At 37.6% G+C, this 23,166-nt stretch overlaps 1 protein-coding gene across 2 annotated transcripts in view; it reads right to left on the bottom strand.

Annotated features, from left to right (window-relative positions):
• The window catches only part of DACH1 (dachshund family transcription factor 1), a 477,975-nt gene that overhangs the window by 56,335 nt on the left and 398,474 nt on the right, over nt 1-23,166 (bottom strand). For both annotated transcript variants that reach the window (XM_055426443.2, XM_088842679.1), the window contains one exon: nt 275-426. In XM_055426443.2, coding sequence (XP_055282418.2) covers nt 275-426 — 152 coding nt within the window. The remainder of the gene's footprint in view (nt 1-274; nt 427-23,166) is intronic.

Genomic DNA, 23,166 nt, shown 5'->3' with positions numbered 1-23,166 from the left:
GGAAATGGCAACCCACTCCAGTGTTATTGCCTGGAGAATCCCAGGGACTGGGGAGCCTGGTGGGCTGCCATCTATGGGGTCGCACAGAGTCAGACACGACTGAAGCAACTTAGCAGCAGCAGCATTAAGTTTAAAATACCAAATTGCTAGAAAAATTCATCATCATGGTTTTGTCAGTCTCAAGAATGGATTAAGCTGGAATAGTATGACTTTGGGAAAAATTGACAGCTGAATCCTCCATGTTCCTTTCAACCAGAATGTGAAAAAGTCCTACCTGTATGTTAGTCAGAAGGGTCTCTATGGAAGACAATCCATCAGGAAACAGAAAAGGAGATGGGAATCCTGGAGGTAGTGGTTGTCCATGCCCAGTTAGAGAAAGTTTGTCAAGGCTGTCTCTCGCAGTTGGTGTGGAAAGCGGGGTCTCATCTGTATGTGATTGAAACAGAAATATAGAACAAGTTACGCTTGTCTGTTTTTATTAGACCTCAGTAATGGCTTCCCTAGTGGTTTCCAGAACATTTATTGCAAATTGGTTCCTGCTATCAGGAGAAAATGCTTTCTGCTGAATTTTCTTTAATGAAAAAGCTGTGGAGATACAACAAGATAACATTAATGAGTAACTTTATAAGCCTTTTAAATGCAGTCTCTAATGAGACTGAGTTTACAGTGCCATAGAATCTTTTTAAAACAAATATTATCTCATATATAGTTGTGATAATATATTCAGTCTGACTTTATGGGCACCTTCCCAATTATCTCATTTTAGTTTATTCTGTTTGGACTGACAATAGGATATTTCAAGAACTTCATGTAGGAGAAATGTTTTGTATATTAGTGTTTCTTTCTCAATTAACCTGGAAGGGTTATATATATCAATGATTTGTTCAAATATATTCTTAAGGAGTCTACAAACAAATATACAATTAAAAACTTTAAATCCATAACTAAAAAACAACAACAACAAAAAAAACTGGAATCAAATACATTCTTCAGTAATTATAATTGAATTGTTCAATATCATTAAAACTAAAGATCTGGACCAGAGACACCACAGAGACTGAGAAAGAACTGTATTTGAGTGTCTCCTGCGGAGGTACAGATCAGCAGTGGACTGCCATTGGGTATGGCAGCAGACTTGGGTATGGCATAAGCCCTCTTGGAGGAGGTCGCCATTAACCCCACCATAGAGCTGCCAGAACTTATACAGGACTGGGAAATAGACTCTTGGAGGGTATAAACAGAACCTTGTGTGCACCAAGACCCAGGAGTCTCCAGGGGAGGCGTGGGTTGGTGGTGGCCTGCTCCAGGGTTGGAGGCACTGAGTGTAGCAGTACACGCATGGGACCTTTTGAGAGGTCACCATTATCTTCATTACCTCCACCATAGTCTGACCCCAGTTAAATAGCAGGGAGGGAACACAGCTCCACCCATCAACAAAAAATTGGATTAAAGATTTACTGAGCATGGCCACGCCCATCAGAAGAAGACCCAGTTTCCCCCTCAGTTAGTCTCTCCCATCAGGAAGCTTCCATAAGCCTCTTAACCTTCTCCATAGAGGGCAGACAGACTGGAAACCACGATGACAGGAAACTAACCAATCTCATATGCAGAGTACATCATGAGGAACGCTGGGCTGGAAGAAGCACCAGCTGGAATCAAGATTGCCGGGAGAAATATCAATAACCTCAGATATGCAGGTGACACCACCCTTATGGCGGAAAGTGAAGAGGAACTCAAAAGCCTCTGATGAAAGTGAAAGAGGAGAGTGAAAAGGTTGGCTTGAAGCTCAACATTCAGAAAACGAAGATCATGGCATCTGGTCCCATCACTTCATGGGAAATAGATGGAAAAACAGTGGAAACAGTGTCAGATTTTATTTTTTTGGGGCTCCAAAATCACTGCAGATGCTGACTGCAGCCAGGAAATTAAAAGATGCTTACTCCTTGGAAGCAAAGTTATGACCAACCTAGATAGCATATTAAAAAGCAGAGACATTACTTTGCCAACCAAGGTCCGTCTAGTCAAGGCTATGGTTTTTCCCGTGGTCATGTATGGATGTGAGAGTTGGACTGTGAAGAAAGCTGATTGTCGAAGAATCGATGCTTTTGAACTGTGGTGCTGGAGAAGACTCCTGAGAGTCCCTTGGACTGCAAGGAGATCCAGCCAGTCCATTCTAGAGGAAATCAATCAATCCTGGGTGTTCATTGGAAGGACTGATGCTGAAGCTGAAACTGCAATACTTTGGCCACCTCATGCGACGAGTTGACTCACTGGAAAAGACTCTGATGCTGGGAGGGATTGGGGGTGGGAGGAGACGGGGATGACAGAGAATGAGATGGCTGGATGGCATCACCGACTCGATGGACATGAGTTTGGGTGAACTCCAGGTATTGGTGATAGACAGGGAGGCCTGGCGTGCTGTGATTCATGGGGTCGCAAAGAGTCGGACACGACTGAGCGAGTGAACTGAACTGAACTGAACTGAACCAATCTCATCACTTGGTCCACAGCCTTGTCTAACTCAATGAAACTATGAGCCATGCCATGTAGGGCCACCCAAGACAAACGAGTCATGGTAGAGAGTTCTGACAAAACATGGTCCACGGGAGAAGGGAATGGCAAACCACTTCAGTATTCTTGTCTTGAGAACCCCATGAACAGAATGAAAAGGCAAAAAGATAAGACACTGAAAGATGAACTCCCCAGGCTGGTAGGTGCCCAATATACTACTGGAGATCAGTGGAGAAATAACTCCAGAAAGAATGAAGAGATGGGGCCAAAGCAACAACAAAACCCAGTTGTGGATATGACTAGAGATGGAAGTAAAGTCCGAAGCTTTAAAGAGCAATATTGCATAGGAACCTGGAATGTTAGGTCCATTAATCAAGGCAAATTGGACGTAGTGAAACCGGAGATGTCAAGAGTGAACGTTGACATTTTAGGAATCACTGAATTAAAATGGACTAGAATGGGTGAATTCAACTCAGATGACTGTTACATCTACTACTGTGGGCAAGAATCCCTTAGAAGAAATGTAGTAGCCATCATAGTCAACAAGAGTCCAAAATGCAGGATGATCTCTGCTAGTTTCCAAGGCAAACCATACAATATCACAGTAATCCAAGTCTATGCCCCTACCAGTAATGCTGAAGTTGAATGGTTCTATGAAGACCTACAAGACCTTCTAGAACTAACACCCCAAAGAAGATGCCCTTTTCATCATAGGGGACTGGAATGCAATAATAGGAAGTCAAGAAACAGCTGGAGTAACAGGCAAATTTGGCCTTGGAGTACAGAATGAAGCAGAGCAAAGGCTAATAGAGTATTGGCAAGAGAATGCACTGGTCATAGGAAACACCCTCTTCCAACAACACAAGAGAAGACTCTACACATGGACATCACCAGGTGGTCAATATCGAAATCAGATTGATTATATTCTTTGCAGCCAAAGATGGAGAAGCTCTATACAGACAGTAAACACAAGACTGGAAGTTGACTGTGGCTCAGATCATGAACTCCTTATTGCCAAATTCAGACTTAAATTGAAGAAAGCAGGGGAAACCGCTAGATCATTCAGGTATGACCTAAATCAAATCCCTTACGATTATACAGTGGAAGTGAAAAATAGATTCAGGGAATTAGATCTGATAGAGTGCTTGAAGAACTATGGATGGAGGTTCATGACATTGTACAGGAGACAGGGATCAAGACCATCCCCAGGAAAAAGAAGTGCAAAAAAGCAAAATGGCTGTCTGAGGAGGCCTTAAAAATAGCTGTGAAAAGAAGAGAAGCAAAAAGCAAAGGAGAAAAGGAAAGATATACCCATTTGAATGCAGAGTTCCAAAGAATAGCAAGGAGAGATAAGAAAGCCTTTCTCAGCGATCAATGCAAAGAAATAGAGGAAAAAAACAGAATGGTAAGCTAGAGATCTCTTGAGGAAAATTAGAGATACCAAGGGAACATTTCGTGCTCAGTAAAGAACAGAAATGTTAGGGACCGAACAGAAGCAGAAGATATTAAGAGGTGGCAAGAATACACAGAGTTCAGTTCAGTTCAATTGCTCAGTCATGTCCGACTCTTTGTGATCCCATAAATCGCAGCAAATGAGGCCTCCCTGTCCATCACCAACTTCTGGAGTCTACTGAAACCCATTTCCATTGAGTCAGTGATGCCATCCAGCCATCTCATCCTCTGTCGTCCCCTTCTACTCCTGCATTCAATCTTTCCCAGTATCAGGGTCTTTTCAGATGAGTCAGCTCTTCTCATCAGGTGGCCAAAGTACTAGAGCTTCAGCTTCAACATAAATCCTTCCAATGAACACCCAGGACTGATCTCCTTTAGGATGGACTGGTTGGATCTCTTTGCAGTCCAAAGGACTCTCAAGAGTCTTCTCCAACACCACAGTTCAAAAGCATCAATTCTTCTGCACTCAGCTCTCTTTATAGTCCAACTCTCACATCCACACACAGAACTATACAAAAAAGATCTTCATGACCCAGATAATTTGATGGTATGATCATTCACCTAGAGCCAGACATCCTGGAATGCAAAGTCAAATGGGCCTTAGGAAGCATTACTATGAACAAAGCTACTGGAGGTGATGGAATTCCTGCTGAGCTATTTCAAATCCTAAAAGATGATGCTATGAAAGTGCTGCACTCAACATGCCAGCAAATTTGGAAAACTCAGCAGTGGGCACAGAACTGGAAAAGGTCAGTTTTCACTCCAATCCATAAGAAAAGCAATGCCAAAGAATGTTCAAACTACTGCACAGTTGCACTCATCTCACACAATAGCAAAGTAATGCTCAAAATTCTCCAAGCCAGGCTTCAACAGCATGTGAACCTTGAACTTCCAGATGTGCAAGTTGGTTTTACAAATGGCAGAGGAACCAGATATCAAATTGCTAACATCTGTTACATCATCAAGAAAGCAAGAGAGTTCCAAAAAAACATCTATTTCTGCTTTATTGACTATTTCAAATACTTTGACTGTGTGGATCACAACAAACTGTGGAAATACCAGACTAACTGACCTTGCAATTGAGAAATCTGTATGCAGGTCAGGAAGCAACCTTTAGAACTGGACATGGAAAAACAGACTAGTTCCAAATAGGGAAAGGAGTACATCAAGGCCGTATACTGTCACCCTGCTTCTTTAACTTATATGCAGAGTACATCATGAGAAATGCTTGGCTGAAGCACAATTGCTGGGAATCAAGCATTGCTGGAACCAAGATTGCTGGGAGAAATATCAATAAACTCAGATATGCAGGTAACACCACCCTTTTGGCAGAAAGGGAAGAAGAACTAAAGAGCCTCTTGACAAAAGTGAAAGAGAGTGAAAAAGTTGGCTTAAAGCTCAACATTCAGAAAACAAAGATCATGACATCTGGTCCCAACACTTCATGGCAAATAGATGGGGAAACAGTGACAGACTTTATCTTTTTGGGCTCCCAAGTCACTGCAGATGGTGACTGCAGTCATGAAATTAAAGACTTACTCCTTGGAAGAAAAGTTATGACCAACTTAGACAATATATTAAAAAGCAGAGATATTACTTTGCCAACAAAGATCCATCTAGTTAAGTTTATGGTTTTTTTCAGTAGTCATGTATGGATGTGAGAGTTGGACTATAAAGAAAGCTGAGCACTGAGGTATTGATGCTTTTGAACTATGGTGTTGAAGAAGACTCTTGAGAGTCACTTGGACTGCAAGCAGATCCAAACAATCCATCCTAAAGGAAATCTGTCCTGAATATACATTGGAAGGACTGATGCTGAAGCTGAAACTCCAATACTGTGGCTACCTAATGCAATGAACAGACTTACTTGAAAAAACCCTGATGCTGGGAAAGACTGAAGGTTTTCGGAAAAGGTGACAACAGGGGATGAAATGATTAGATGGCATCACTGACTCAATGGACATGAGTTTGAGTAAACTCCAGGAGTTGGTGATGGACAGGGAGGCCTTGTGTGCTGCAACCGTGGGATTGCAAAGATTTGAACATGACTGACTTAACTGAACTGAACTGAATTAATTTGACCCTTGAATACCTCTCACCTTGGAGCTTCCCAGGTGTCTCTAGTGGTAAAAAAAAAAACCCTGCCTATCAATGCAGGAGACTCAGGAGATGTAAGGAGGAGAGCATGACAACCCACTCCAGTAGTATTGTCTGGAGAATACCATGGACAGAGGAACCTAGTGGACTACAGTCCATGGGTCGCAAAGAGTCAGGCATGACTGAAGTGAGTTAGCATGCATGCACACACCTCTCACCTCACATTAAAAAACTAAGTTTTTTAAACATGATAAGGGGTCTAAAGGAAAAAAAAGAGAATACCAACAGCCAAAACAACATTTCAAAAGTCAAATATAATACCCTCTAAAACTGAACTGAACTGAAGATAAGTTAGCCTTTACTTTGTTTATTGAGTATTCTCCCAGGTTGTAAGCAACTCAGAGCAATGTCCAGATACAAATTCTTTCTACTCTCACATGAAACCTTCTTATTCAGTTCTTTACTATTTAAATGTTTTTACATAGATGGATACTTGTTATGGCTTATTTTAGCTTATTATATCACAGAGAAAATTTTATTCAGGACAGGATTCTCAATTTTATAAATATTTTCATATTTCACCCCAGGAAATTAATCAGAGCAATATATTTGCACAGTCCTGATAGTATCTCTCAATTTTTCAACTGGCTAAAAACTTCAGCACACTTGCCTTTATTCTTATAATTTGATTCCACTCTCCTGAATCATTTCTTTATTTTTCATTACACCATTTACCACACAACACCTTTTTCAATTACCTCTCTCTGGGGCAGAAATATTCTGGAAGTCATTGCATTTCTGTCTCTAACTAATGTCAGGACAAGTTAAATTCATTTCCCTTCACCTTTCCACACTTCCAGTTAATGAACCAAAAGGGAAGAAAGGTTGGGGAGGGTAGTGATAGACACAAGGCCTTCTTTTAACTACGCTTCTCTCATATACACTCACTCCTCTGCAGTTTCTCCTTCTACTCTCTTCTCTGTTAACTGACTGACAGATGATCTGAAGCAGCAGGTACTAGAAGGAGAAACAAAGTAAGCAGTCTGAGTAGGGCTCATTGTGTGTGTGTGTTTTTTTTTTCTTTCACATTTGTCAACAGAGTTAAAGAAATACCACAGTGCAGGGGTAGGGATGCTGAATAGCTAATACTATCAAGGTGATCTTGGACACCATTTACCTAGCTGTCATAAATTACTTCTCCAGACCAAGGCTGCTAGTGCTTTTTCATAATAGCTCTATAAAGGCACTAGTTAAACATCTATGTGCAAGTGAACTTGTTTAAGAATAAAGAGCTATATTTTTTGATCAACATCACCTTAGCTGTCACATGCTAAAGAAAATGTGGCTTAATAGATCATGAGGATAATAATTGCTTGTCTCTTGAAGAAAGACATAGAATCAACCACCTGTGTTTGCTTTCAGCTTTAGAGTTGATGAATCCACAATTCTTAAAGGTTGTCCAAGCAAATGGCATCAAATGTATGTATACACACACACACACGTTTGACATAAGTTCCAACAATCCCTTAACTAGTTGATTTAACTTCAATACATTTATGCTTGACTGTGTTCGGCTACTCTGTGAGTTAATTCATTAGTTACCCATGTTATACACATTTATAACTATATCTACTTAGTATTATCAATATCTACTTAAACAATGTGATAGACACTGGAGATATAATGTTAAAAAATAAAATATGAAAACTTTAAGAGCTTATCTAGACCCTAGTGAATGATTTCAGTCGAAAAGTACGTAAATCTCACAGTTAGTGAAACATTTTGTTTACCATCATTATTCTATTAACTACTCCATTATCCTCCCAGGATTAAAACTGTTCCTTGTTTATGTGTAAATGTATGTGGTGTGTGGTGTGTGTGTCTTTTTTCCCCCCGGCAGTTGCTTCAGTGGAATGCTTGTCTTGATCTTCGTGGTTTAAGGTAAGTGTAAATAGACTCATTTAGTATAGAGATACTTGATTAGATACATTTATTTATCATTTTATATAGCAGAGATATTTCATAAGGTCACTTTAACTCAATCAAATTTAAGGCACGACAGCTAAAGAAATGAAAAAGAGTGATTCTTAAGATCAATATACATATTTGAAAAGACAAACTAATCAGAGATCAAACAAAACAAAAATATTCCTTTGGGCTTCAAGACCCTACTATCTGAGAAAAAGTTGTCATCTTGTGGCAATTAACATCATAGAAAGTCTCAGTCTTACTACAAGGATAGCAAAATTGGGAACATAGTTATTCGTTTTGAAATAAAAGTGACCTTTGATATCACAAATGTTTTTAAAAAGATTAAAGCAAAAATTTGAGAGGCCAGGCAATGCAGAAGAGTTTTGACATGACATAATCTCCACTGACTTCAAATAGTGAATGACAATGAAGCACAGATTGACGAAACACCTAATTTAATACATCTGTATATTTTAAAAGTTTTACCTTTAAAAGATAGCTTGTCAGATGCTAAGTTCTTTGAATTTTTATGACATTTGACAATGTAACCTCTGTTTTTATGTTCTTTCATATCATGCTTTAAAATTCTGGAAAAGTTGCAAGAACTGAACAAAGAATCCCTATGTATTTCTGTGGTGGATGGAATGGTAGCCATCCCCACCTCTCACCCCCTACCCCCTGCCGAAACTATATGTCCATCCCCAATCCCTGCTGCTGCTGCTGCTGTGTCGCTTCAGTTGTGTCCGACTCTGTGTGACCCCATAGACGGCAGCCCACCAGCCTCCCCCATTCCTGGGATTCTCCAGGCAAGACCACTGGAGTGGGTTGCCATTTTCTTCTCCAATGCATGAAAGTGAAAAGTGAATTCGCTCAGTCGTGTCCGACCCTTAGCGACCCCATGGACTGCAGCCCACCAGGCTCCTCCATCCATGGGAGATTCCAGGCAAGAGTCCCCAATCCCTAGATCCCAGTAATTCTCATTTATTTGAAAAGAGGGGTTTTACAGGCATGATTAAATTAAGAACCTTGAGATGAGATCATTCTGATATGGAATGGGCCCTAGGTGTCTCAGTGGTAAAGAATCTGCCTGCCAAGCAGGAGACACAGGAAACTTAGGTTCCATCCCTGGGTGAAAACTTCCCTGGAGAAGGAAATGACAATCCACTACAGTGTTCTTGCCTGGAGAATCCCATGAACACAGGATCCTGGTTGGCTATAGCCCAGGGACTTGCAAAGAGTTAGCCATGTCTGAGATATTAAACAGCAGCAGCAAATCCAATGACAAATATCCTTATAAGAGAAAGGCAGAAGGAGATTTGAGAGAGAGAGAGAGAGAGAAGAGAGTCACAGAAAAAAAGAGGAGGCAAAGTGGAGATAGAGGCAGGGTTCAGAATTTGGGGTAATAGTCAAGGAATTCTGATAGCGCCAGAAGTTAGAAGAGGTAAAGAATAGATTCTCCTTTTTACCCTCTTGGATGGAGTTCATCCATGTTAATACCTTGATTTTACACTTCTGGCCTCCAGAACTGTGGCAAAATAAAACTTTTTATTGTTTTATTGTGGTAAGTAAGTGTTAGTCGCTCAGTCGTGCCCGGTTCTTTGCGACCCCATGGACTGCAGCCCCCCAGGCTCCTCTGTCCATGAGATTTTTCAAGCATGGATACTGGAATGGGTTGCCATTTCCTTCTCCAATTTTATTGTGATAACTTCTTAAACCAGCCCTTGGAAAACAAATTGAATTCCTCCCTCAAATTCAATATTTCCATTTTTCCGTATTTAGTCTTTATTTTTCTGTCTCTCTCCCTCTCTAGCTCTGAGAATGTGTACATATGTCTGAACCATCTTCTCTGTTTAATCTTTAAGACTCACTGCGTATTTCATAGATGCAGTGTATGAATAATTTTTGTAACCTCAGTACAAAATCAGAGAGAAAAACATACACAGAACATAGTATTGGTCCACCAAGAGTCTGTATTCCAATTCCATTACCTGAGATGTTTTACTATAAAGACTTAATAAATAAATATTTTAATCGACTTGACAAATACTTGGGAAGTATTTTCTCTGAGCATGTGGTAGGGTTAAGGTTAGGGATTGCCTACAGGATGGCTCTGGTGATTCCTCCATCCTGTTATCCATATCTTGTATAGAACTTTCCCCTTAGTCTGAGTTAGACCTAACAAAGAGAATAAAGCAAATGTGATGGAATGTCATTTCCAGGATTCAGCTGTAAAATGTCTGTCATTTCCATTTCTCTCTCTCCCTTTCCTGACATTCTTGTCATGGAAGAACCAGCTATAATGTCATGAGATAGTCCTGTGCCAAGACACAGGACAAGAGACATAGGGGTGTGAAAACCACATGAGATGACTTGAAAACAAACAACCCCCCCACCCCCACCCAGTCAGTCCTTTCCATGAGGCTACAGCTCCAAACTGATGAGACCTTAAACCAGAGGCATCCAGCTAAGCTGTACCAGGTCTGTGATCCATAGAGCCTATGAGATTTCAAATGTTTGCTGGTTTAAGCCACGAAGTTTTGGTGCAGTTTGTTCCACAGCTTTAGGTAAATAAAACAGTGCATACAATTTTCTGAATACATTGGTGTACAAAATAAACGTAATTTAGTGTCCAGTTAGTATCAGCTACTTTGAACATGTGACAACTTCTTCAGGTTTTGATTTCCTCAGTTTTTAAAAAACTGGCAGGTTGAGTGAGACAAACTCTAGTATCACTCAAGTCTAAAGTTACGCATTCTCTATGATTTCTTATAAGAAATCACTGTGCTCAGTCACTCAGTCACATCAGACTCTGCCACCCTATGGACTGTAGCCTGCCAGGCTCCTCTGTCTATGGGATTTTCCAGGCAAGAATATAGGAGTGGGTTGCCATTTCCTTCTCCAGGGAGTCTTCCCAACCCAGGGGTCTCCTGCATCTCCTGCCTTGGCAGGTAGATTCTTTACCACTGAACCACCTGGGAAGCCCCATAAGAAATCATAAAATTAGTTAAGTGGAAATTTTTCTTATACCAATTGGAGAGTGAAATGGATCCATTTAGAGGCTGAATTACACTATCTTAATTCTAAATTCCACAGGCTTATGTATATATAAAATTCACAAACAGAAACACAACATTTCATAGAAAGCTACTGATTATACTCAGGTGATAAATGTCATTTTATAAGAAGTCAATTTATCTTGCTTCATTTTATAGAATTTTCCAATTTGATAAGTTTTATCAAATTTAAAAAATTTATAAGACAATCACTCACAGCAGTGAGGATGGCAAATCAGATGTAATGACAAGTATATCTTCCTAAGAATAAAGTAAGTACTTTCGAAACCTGCATTAACTGGGGCACAATGTTTTTAAGTACTCTACATCTGTAGGGGCCAGCAATTGTGCCAATTCTCTTAAGAATTGTTGGTTTTAAAGTCCTAAGAAACAGTGGTTATTAAATTTAAAGTATCTGTGTATTTTATGGGCTTCCCAGGTGGTGGTAGAGGTAAGGAACCCGTCTGCCGATGGAGGATACATGAGACATGGGTTCAGTCCCTGGGTTGGGAAGACCCTCTGGAGGAAGGCATGGCATCCCACTCTAGTACTCTTGCTTGGAGAATCCCATGGACAGGGGAGCTTGATGGGCTACAGCCTATAGGGTCCCAAAGATTCAGACAAGATTGAAGTGACTTAGCATGCACATATCCTTGTATTTTAATTTAGCCATAGGGAACTATAGTGGTTTTCTAAAGCAAAATAAAACAGCAAATATTTTAGACTAACAAATTTCATCTTTTAACTGGAAAAAACTGCTAATTAGCATTTTAATAATTATATAACATATAATCACAATTATTAATATAACAACACAAAATCAATTGATGCCAATTATAATGTATAATATAAAGGGAAAGTAAAAAAGAGAAGAAAATACTTTAAAGCTCCAAATCAGTGAAGTATAAAAAATGATACTTCACATGATTCTTCTCATATTGTAAGTCACTTACCAATAAATGACTATCACTAAGATTGATGCTTCTGTAAGACAGGCTTTTTTATTTCCAATCTTATCACTCATAACAAGTTAGCAGGATATCCTAAGGAACAATGTTGCTTGAAAAAATAATGGGCCTCCACTTTTAAAATGTTTTCTTTCCTGTTAATAAAGTCTAACTCAGTTGTTATTTTCATAACTAATCCCTCTGGGTTTGAATTATATATTCTCTTTCAAGTTTGTGTGTGTGTGTCTTTTCTCTGATATCTTTTATTATACCATAAATTCCAAGTAGAAGAAAACTCATTCACTTTTAGAAAACCATACATTTCACAGTGGTCACATATATTCATGTTCATGTAAAATAGCAGCATTATTAAAATGGAAAAAATCTCCATATTTAATGTTTACAAGTGATCTGAAAGCGTGCATTAATATGTTATATTTCTATAATGGTTAAGTAAAAAGTTGATAAAAGTTGTGGTGAACATGGTACTTTCTATAAAGAAGTGACTATTTATAGAAATACAAACTTTTTGGTCATTTTGACAAATTCGCATTCAATTGTAATTTAAAGTTATATTTATTGGGGACTTTGTAAACTCATCAGCCACATTATTCAACTGGAGTAGCAGCATGAATAATCTAAAAAATTAAGGATTGGTGTTTAAAAATATTTTTGAAATGTATTTCCAAACATAAAACATAGTCATTTAAATTGAGCTCAACAATACCTCAATGGTGGTTTATTCCTACTCAAGGCACTCTAGAGTTAATTTAACGATAGGAGCTAATCATTCTGATACCAGATGTAATCTTAAAAACTGGTCACAAACCTTCATGTATCTACTCCAGTTCTTATAAAAATCCAGGAATATCATGAAATAAGACTTACCTCCTGTTTTATATTTTAAGCCCACTTTTCAAAGTCTGGATTTAATATTACTCTTTTTTCTTTTTTACATAAAATTGTCACCATAATGTGATATAATTATTATAAAATGAAAAGTAACCCAGGCTAGATTAAGAAAGTGTAAATTTAAGTCCTTGGTTCTACCAAGTATTAGCAAATAGTTGAGGAAGATTCTACCTCTTATGTTCTTTGATGTTCATTTGGTCTGTTTATTAAAAAGATGACCACAAACTCAATGGATTATAGTTCAAATCCAATTAGATTATGTATGTGAAAGTGCCTTGTGAAACAGAAAATGCTATCAGATATAAGTACTAATAATTAATAAATAACTAAATTTATTACAAATTTCTTTTTGTAAACTTAGCTTCAATGTGCCATGGAGGGGATGCTAATCTGGTACCATGAGCCATAAGCCTGCGGTTTCTATATTACTTCTCTCTAATAAGGCTTGTGATGAAATATCATGTTGGTAGTAAATTACTACTATATATTATTACAGTTGCTGTAGACAAACTAACCCTAAGTTAGCTCAGTGAACAGATAAAATTGACTATGATAGAAGTAACTTGAGAAAGGGCCAAAGTTTATCAATTTCTCTTCAGGCACAGATCCTAAAAAAAATCAGTAGAATGACTTACAAAAAAAGAAGACAGTACAGATTTTGGCTAAAATGACTGAAAAGCATCAACAAACTTAAGAGGTTACTTGAAGCAGTATGGCAACTCTGGATTTCACTTTTGGTAAATGAAAGAGAAGTTTTAATATGCAAAGGAAATCATTGTAAGTGCATGTTTGGCATTATGATGGAGTGCTAAGAAATATACCAAACTCAGAGCTCTGCCTGATTTAATGCATGAAGTATTTATTACACATATATGCAACTATCGTATTTATCAGTAGTTCTTACCTTTGAGAAGCTGACAAAATTTGGGGACCACTCTTAAGGGGAAAAATAGAACATACACACACACACACACACATATGAACTTCAACTCTCTAACACAGAGTAATAACTTAATGTCTTTTGATAGAGTATGTGAATGAGATGAGATGAGATGAGGCAAAAGGTAAAAGTTGAAATGAGAAGGCTACATTCTCTACTTACTGCATCCAGGAGAGTACAACCAAAAAAAAAAAAACCAAAACTTTCTACTGGGAAACCATGCTCTTGATTACAATGCAATTTCATAGACATTATCTTGGATTAAGAGGGAGCTCTAAGAAGAAGATTAAAAAAAATACATGCAATTATAATCTCAATAAGGTTATGTGCCAAAAGATTGACTCAAATGGCATCTAGTGGTTACTTAGAAAAAGAAGAAATTATATTTAGATGATGCAAGTTGAGATCAGAGTGAAGAAAAACAAAATTTTCATGGCAGTAAGCATGTATACCCATGGCTGATTCATGTCGATGTATGGCAAAAATCACCACAATATTGTAAAAATAATTATCCTCCAATTAAAATAAATTTTTAAAAAAATTTTAAAAAAGAAATGGGCATTGAATAGTGGGAAATATTTAAACAGGGAGCAGTGGAAGGGTTGTATGAGGAAACCAGGCAGGAATAACTGTTCAAGGAAAATGGGGATCCTAAGTGGCCTAAAAAACTTTGTATATTTAAAGGGAAAGTCTATTCTCTACCATTACTCTCAAAAGAGAATCTTTAACTTTTGTTTATTCTGTATTTGTATTTCAAAATCTATGTATGGAGGAAATACTAAATCAAGTTATATATTAATTTAAATTTCCAAACTTGGTCTGGATAGCAAACTCACCATTATCCTCAGAGATTGAGAAGATGAAACTAAAATACTCAGGTATCTGTGCATAGATTTTTGCTTCCCACAAACTGGAATTTTTTGACAAAATACAATGGTACCAAGCACTAAACACACACACACACACACACACACACACTGATTTAGTTTATAAATATTTTGGGTGAGTTTTGCCCCTGCTTGTTTCTTAAAGTCTTAAACTGTTAGCATGTTCATGAAAGAGCTGGAGTAGCTTATGCAGAAAAAACCCAACTAATTGACCTTTCTGTCTTTTCCATGACCCTGTAGTTTTAACCTCACTGCTAATACCGCAAGTGAATATGGGAAAGCATTTATTGAAAATTGCATAACAGACATGGTTACATTTCCTAGGTTGATGTTTTGCATATCTGCACAGTAGGGCCATTAAGGGTTCTAAGAGCACAACGGAAACAATCATAACATTTGTTTTTAGATGATTGACTCAGGACATGTACACCAGGCTTTATATAGAAACTGTTTTTGTTTTATTAAAGGACTGTTTGCCTGTTAGTGATAACATCATTAAAAATAAATGAAAGGGGGCTGGTAGAATGCTTCCCAAAAGCAGAAACCTAATTAAAGGTGATATGCCTGCTTGGAGGCTTTTTTCAGGGTTCAGAAATAGAACAAGGTTAGTTCTTTCTCATTTTATAAGGCCCAAATAAGACTTCACAGGAAAATATCACTTCTGATCTAATTTTCTATTTCTGTGTACTTTAATAATCTACTTTACAGTCTGTGCTTACCCATAGAAAGTGAGCTAGTTTTGTTCCTACAGAGAGCTTCTTCATCATGTCATATCTCATGAAAAGAAAATCTGATGGTTCAGCTTGAACGAAAAATGCACTCTCCTTTTAAAGCAAATTTTGTAGGTTGTAATATATGAAGTTATAGTAGCTGAAATAAAGCACACACATACATTTCATAGCCTAAAAAAACCACTTTTGAGAGTCTAGGTTAACGGTAAAAAACATTTCAAAATCGTGGTTTATAATTTCAGAAAGAAAAAAAAAAAGTAGACCCTTTCATTTTAAGGGGTGGAGTTACTCTAATTTCATGGATGGTGGAAAAAGCAGGAAACTGCATTGCCTTGATAACTCTGCCCTCATTGTGCTGTGACCTTGGCCAATTTACTTAAATTTTCATCTGCCAAAAATGAGTTTCTGAAATGTGCTTTGAGAATTTTCAGGGGGTGGGGAAAGAATTTGTCACATAAACCCAAAACCTTTTCAAAATTAATATTCCTGGAGAAGAGAAAATGAGGAGAAAAACTGAGCACCCTCACAGTGTGCTGTGGCTTAATAGTCTGCTCCCTCTTGTCATCACTGCCCAATTCTATTTCACTTATGAGTCTCCAAACTCAAAGTGAATCTTATTGCTAAGTGAATACAACAGAGCAATTCTCACATTATTCCCCTGAAATATTAAATAGTTCTGACAACATGGATTTCTTAAACTCTGATTTGTACATGGATTTTAGTCTAAAATTACAATAAAGTTACAGAAAGTTTCAGATCACTTTGGAAATTGTATAGCATACTTCATTTCTCAAATAAGTCCCAAAGTGATTGACCCTAAAAACTATCATTTCAGGTTTATTTCCCTAAAAACTATCACTCTTATTTATTTCAACATAACCTATTTATCAATAAAAGTTTATATTTCCCCACAAAAAAGGATTTTATTTAGAGGAAATTATAGGTGAAAACATTTTGACTTCAAGGATATACACACCCACAAACATATGTACACATATGACAGTCTGTGAAATGTGAAACCTGGAAGGATATTTAATAAATATTAAGGGATTTTAGAAATGATGAGGATAATGTGATTATAATTTAGGGAAAAGAGTCCATATCCTTAAGAGATACACACTGGAAATAAAGAACCCTCAACTGATTAAATAAAACATGCTTGGGATTGGTTTCAGAATTCTCTGACAGAGAGGAGAAATTGGGTGGGAGAAATTACGAAGCAAGACTGAGCTTGAGACGATCACTGTTAAAGCTGAAAGATGGGTAGGTATATGGGGAGGGTTCATTACCCCATTCTAATTTTATGCATGTTTGAGATACTCTATAATTAAAAGTTTTAACATAAAGTAATGTTACTCAGGAAAGATTCTATTAACTCATTCTTCTTTCAAAAAGTCAGAGGCATTGGCATGATGCTGATCATCACCATTATCATCAAAATAACTAGCATATCTGAGTGCTTTCTGTGTGCAAACCAATGTTCTAAGCACTTTGCAGACACTAACTCATTTGATTCTCACAATAATTCTTATATTGTTAGTAGTGTTATCTTCATTTTACACTTGAATAGATAGAGGTAAAATGAGCTAATTAACTTGCCAGTATAACTGGGCTAGTAAGGAGAGGAGCTGGTTTTGAATCCGAGTAGTCTTGCTTTGTGAGAAGGCAATGGCAACCCACTCCAGGACTCTTGCCTGGAAAATCCCATGGATAGAGGAGCCTGGTGGGCTGCAGTCAATGGGGTCTCGAAGAGCCGGACACGACTGAACAACTTCACTTTCCACTTTCATGCATTGGAGAAGGAAATGGCTCCCCACTCCAGTGTTCTTGACTGGAGAATCCCAGGGACCGGGGAACCTGGTGGGCTGCCATCTACGGGGTCCACAGAGTTGGACACGACTGAAGCGACTTAGCAGCAGCAGTCTTGCTCTAGATCCTATGCTCTTTTAACATCCAAGGAGTATAATATTAGTTACTTATCTTTGATACATGTGTTCAAACATATACAAGTAACATACACTCCAAAGAAACAATTCTATAGTTATTTTATCTCAGAGTAGAAAGAAAACTTAGAGATTTTCTATTTTTAAGCAAAGCTTGACTCACTCCCTGAAAATCCACCCGTTGGTCACCCTACGAAGCCAGGATTCTCCCAAATTGACAAATTCAACTGTCACATTTATGATTATTCATTTTTAAACCAAAGATATCTTAGAACTGAAACTGCAGCTTCTCCCCATAATGGACCAGAAAACTCCAACCATGAATATCACAGATCTTTAACATCAACCCTAACTTTTAGTAGCCCACAAAGGTCAATTTCTCCACTCTGAACCTTTTCTAAATGAGACAATATGAATGAGGTCTAAACTCTTCTTGTGAGAAATATTTAACCATGAAAGTATCACTTTTAAATTAACACGTGAATTTCATGAGGTAAAAGAATCAAGGACTACTTCAAGACTCTTCAAACAGAAAATATTATTCTCCAAGATATTTATTTCAGAAGGAGCAGTTGCCATGTCTTACCCATTTATCAGGTATAATTGATCTCTGGCTATCATCACAAATTGTCATCTGCACTTGTTCCAATTCTAGTTTCTCTCGAACTTTGTCATCATGTGACTTTAGCCATGAACTTGCCTCACTTTGTAGTACAAGAACTTTATCTAGATTTCTAAATCATTCTTTCTCTGTCAAACCACACCTCTCCTGACCCCATCTATGTCATTCCATCTTTGTACCAGATGATCCCATAGTTGTTGATGACCACTCTGCTCTGATAAGATAGCATTCACCCAGCTGCCAGGATGCTGCCCTAAGCTAGACATTAGCATGCTGATCTAGATAAATTAATTTCTGTAAGTCTGTTAATTTACAAAGGACAGGACTCCTTCCAAGCCACAGGTGTGTTCTAATATGTACCTTAACTCTCACCTTCCTTGCCACACCCTTTGGAGACTAAGAGCCTGGCATGTGAATGTACAAAGTTTTCTGAGGTGATACTTACGAATTCTATATATTCAGTTTCACTGGCTTGAACCAATTCATTTTCTCCCTGTCAGTCATAACAACTTGGATCTTATTAAGATGATTTGAAATTATCAAATTCATTGAAAATTATAATCAAACATGTTTCTTTACACATTTGTTTCCTTAAGTGTGCTTAATATGAAAAAAATTGAGGAACTCCATCCATCTTGTTTACCTGCATAACCTCAATCCCTAGCACACTATACACTTTAGTAACAATTTGTTGGATGTGAAGTGAAAGTGTTAGTCACTCAGCTATGTCTGAGTCTTTGTAACCCTGCGGACTGTAGCTGGCCAGGCTCCTCAGTCCATAGGATTCTCCAGATAAGAATACTGGAGGGGTAGCCCTTCCCTTCTCTGGGGCATCTTCCCAACCCAGGGATTGAACCCAGGTCTCCTGTATTACAGGCAGACTTTACTTTCTGAGCCACCAGGGAAGCTCAATTGGTTGGATATCTGATGCAATTTACTTCCAATATTAATTTGTTAAACCTTTTGTTCTTATATTAATAAAGACACATTTCAGCTGATGTTACATGTTAAATTTGTTGAGTCTTAATGATTGAAAGTTATGACCAACCTTGATAGTATATTAAAAAGCAGAGACATTACTTTGCCAACAAAGGTCCGTCTAGTCAAGGCTATGGTTTTTCCCGTGGTCATGTATGGATGTGAGAGTTGGACTGTGAAGAAAGCTGATCTCCAAAGAATTGATGCTTTTGAACTGTGGTGCTGGAAAAGACTCTTGAGAGTCCCTTGGACTGCAAGGAGATCCAACCAGGCCATTCTAAAGAAGATAAGTCCTGGGTGTTCATTGGAAGGACTGATGCTAAAGTTGAAACTCCAATACTTTGGCCACCTCATGCGATGAGTTAACCCACTGGAAAAGACTCTGATGCTGGGAGGGATTGGGGGCGGGAGGAGAAGGGGACGACAGAGAATGAGATGGCTGGATGGCATCACCGACTCTGTGGACTTGGTTTGAGTGAACTCCAGGAGTTGGTGATGGACAGGGAGGCCTGGCGTGCTGTGATTCATGGGGTCGCAGAGAGTCGGACATGACTGAGTGATTGAACTGAACTGAACTGAACTGAATGACTGAAAAGATATATAAGAAAAATGTTTTCAATTTGGGTTGTTTTTTGAGAAATATGAACTTAGAACATGCAAATTATTTATGATGTTTAAAATTCTAATTAAAAATATTCAGTTTAATATATTTGTAGCTACCCTGTGCAGAAAAGGAACTAATAAGTAATGGGTAGAAAACAGTAAGATCTGATTCATGTATCTAAAAGTGCTGTTGACCATTTTGGGCCATAGTAGATTCATCATGACAGAGACTGTCCATGCAAAGTTGAGAAGCATTCTGTCAGGAATGTTATAGAAACTATGCCCTGGAAATTGACAGAAGGTTAAACTAAGTCACCTTTATATCCCCTTTACCTATTGAAATTTTATGACTTCTTCCCTTAAATGTAACTGGTTTCTAACATAGTCATATAAAAATGCAAAGGAGAGCACTAATTTTTAGGATTTAGGGAAATATAAAAAGTTAAGAGTGCATGTTTATGTCATTGTCAGCATTCTTCCCTTTGAGAGAAGAGGATTCTTGAACAGCCCAGCTGTTATTTTGCAACTCTCAGAGCATAAAAATGTAATGCAAAATCTTGGACCTTTACTATAGCTGTTTTTAAAAATTAATTTCTAATTTATAACCACTTACTCTTTGTAGCAAAGAAAAAAGACATTGTCAGATTTATAAAATTGTTGTTCCTAGCTTTTTAATGTATTGCATTTAGGAAAAAAACATATGTTGGCTCAAAAAAGGTCAAAAGTTGGGTATAGAAAGGAGACATATTGTATCAGCTTTCCTTTATTACCTTTTTAGTTCAATGTGAAAAACTGTTTGAGATGTTTCAATTACTTTAAAATTTCAAATTAAGAATAAAACACACATCAAGCAACTGTATCTTATTAAAGTGTGTCCCATTATCTTATTCTATATGTGCAACTGTATGAATGATGCATATTCACTAAATCATGAAAAATGTGTGCATTCAAGCTATTAACAGAAAAATCTTAGAAAGAGAACATATGTTACGAGAACTGAGGAAAAGTGGTGGAGGTGAGACTCACCGACTGTGATGCAAGTGGCTAGTATAGATGTTAAGTAAGGGGGCCACTGCCAGAGCTCTGGGCAAAGGGTTGTGGTCCATGGTGTTTGGCAGCAGGCTGGGTATGGCTGATCACTTTATGGAAATGGCACCTTCTTTCTAATCACATGAGAATGTAGAACTATTTTATCCTGCCATCTGACTATTCATTCCCCTGACATGTTCTGTTCAATTCAAATCAAGCTGACATTATTGCTATTCAATATTTTCTTGTATATTTATGGCTTGTCTTCTCTAATGAAAATGCAAGCTCCTTAAAAACAAAATCCCACTTTGCACTGATGATACTGTGTCCTCTCTACCTTGAACAGTGCTTTGACCTTACTTTGACCTTACTAGGATCTCAATATAAAATTTTAAAAAATGTCTAAAATATTTTGAAATAAAATAATCTTTCAGGATATTTTTATGAATTTTGTTTTACTCAAAATTTTCAAATTTGGGAGTATACGCATTTTTTAATTAGAGGATTTTCTTAATAGTACATTAAGAAGGATTTAGGTAAATTCTATTACTATCAAAAAAATAATAACACTATAAGATCTAATGTGCCTGAAGGAAATTCAAAGAAAAGCATATTATATGTATAAATATATTATGTATATTATTTGTATATGCATACAAATGACTGTATGCGCATATGCACACAATTATATGAGTACCTGGGCTTCCTGGTGGTTCAGTGATAAAGAGCCTGCCTACCAATGCTTGAGACCTGAGTTCTATCTCAGGGTTGGGACAATCCCCTGGAGAAGGAAATGACAATCCACCCCTGTATTCCTTCCCGGATAACCCCATGGACAGAGGAGCCTGGTGGGTTACAGTCTGTGGAGTTGCAAAGCGTATGACATGATTGAGCACACGTGCACACACCATGTAAGTACCTAGGTAAGTAAGTAAGTGTTAGTCCCTCAGTCGTGCCTGACTCTTTGCGACCCATGGACTGCAACCCACCAGGCTCCTCTGTCCATGAGATTTTCCAGGCAAGGATACTGGAGTGGGCTGCCATTTGCTTCTCCAGGGCATCTTCCCAACCCAGGGATAGAACCAAGGTCTCCAGAACTGCAGGCAGATTCTTTACCAACTGAGCTACAAGGGAAGCCCAAGTACTTAGGTACACATAGGTATATAGGTGTGTAGAAAAATCTTCTATAGTTAGTTAATAACTATTCTATGTTTAGATTATTAATTTACTTTAAAAACTAACAACAAAGGCTTTAGACAATTAAGTAATAAGCTTTTATAATGGATTTCCCTGGTGGCTCAGACAGTAAAGCGCCTGCCTACAATGTGGGAGACAGGATTCAATTCCTGGGTCAGAAAGATCTCCTGGAGAAGGAAATGGCAACCCACTCCAGGAGTCTTGCCTAGAAAATCCCATGGACAGAGGAACCTGGTAGGCTACAGTCCATGGGGTCGCAAAGAGTCAGACACCACTGAACGATTTCACTTTCACTTTATTTGTAATAATACATTATTTTTCATTGCTTATTTTTTCTTCTTATACACTGATTTTCACAAGAATGAAGAATCCAATTAGAAACTGGAAGTTTTACTACTGTATTATTAATACTTTCTGTCCCATAGTTTTTAAGGTTAACATATATACCTTATCTATTGAAATTGTAAGTAGCGTATATATTGAAACACAATTTCATAAACGATGATATTGATGAAAATTTGAAAACAGTGAAAAGATTCAACCTTATTAGAAAGTGTTTCATGTTTTTACAAGCAAATTAGACATGCAGGTTTTTCTCCTGCACTCTTTAAAGCATGAAAAATTCTCATTGCCCTTTAATGTCATTTTATATTAGAAATTTTAAAGAACTATCGTTAATACAAAAAAGTTAAAATGTTACATTTATATGAATTTTCAAACCTCACAGATAACTCTTAAAATATTGATATATATCTTACCTAACTTGGCCCAGGTTAGCAGTTACAAGAAGAATTTATATTAGTCTTTTCCTTTCAGTTGGGAATCATCAAATATAATACAATGTTCTTATTGCTTCTCTTATCATGTAGTCTAAAATATATTCCTTAACTTTTAGTACAGAGCACACAGATTCTTCATGGGGATTTGAACATAGTGCCTAGGATAACAATAGCTTCAAAAATATCATGATACTCTAAAGGAAGATATTTTCTTCACTAACAAAATTATTTTTACAGCTGCTAAATTTCATCAGAGTTTCTAGAAAACCAAAGCAATCCTGAAATATGAATATATTTTATTGTGCCAAATAGTTCAGTCAAAAAATCAGCCTAATTAGAAGTTAGTCTTCATAGAAATATTTATGGATGAATAATAAATTCAATGTTAGTAACAGTATGGACTCAAACAAAACTAAGAAGACAGGAATGTTGGAGCAAGTAAGGACATTCACTTCATTCTTGGACTTCCTGGAAGAGAAGAAATCCAAGTTCAGGATGAAGGATAATCAGGATA

The sequence above is a fragment of the Moschus berezovskii genome, chromosome 13 (genome assembly GCF_049115385.1).
Source record: "Moschus berezovskii isolate FMDL1 chromosome 13, NW_MosBer_1.0, whole genome shotgun sequence".
NCBI lineage: Eukaryota > Metazoa > Chordata > Mammalia > Artiodactyla > Moschidae > Moschus > Moschus berezovskii.
Note: the sequence above shows the minus strand (reverse complement) of the source record. Positions and strands in the feature narration are given on the sequence as shown.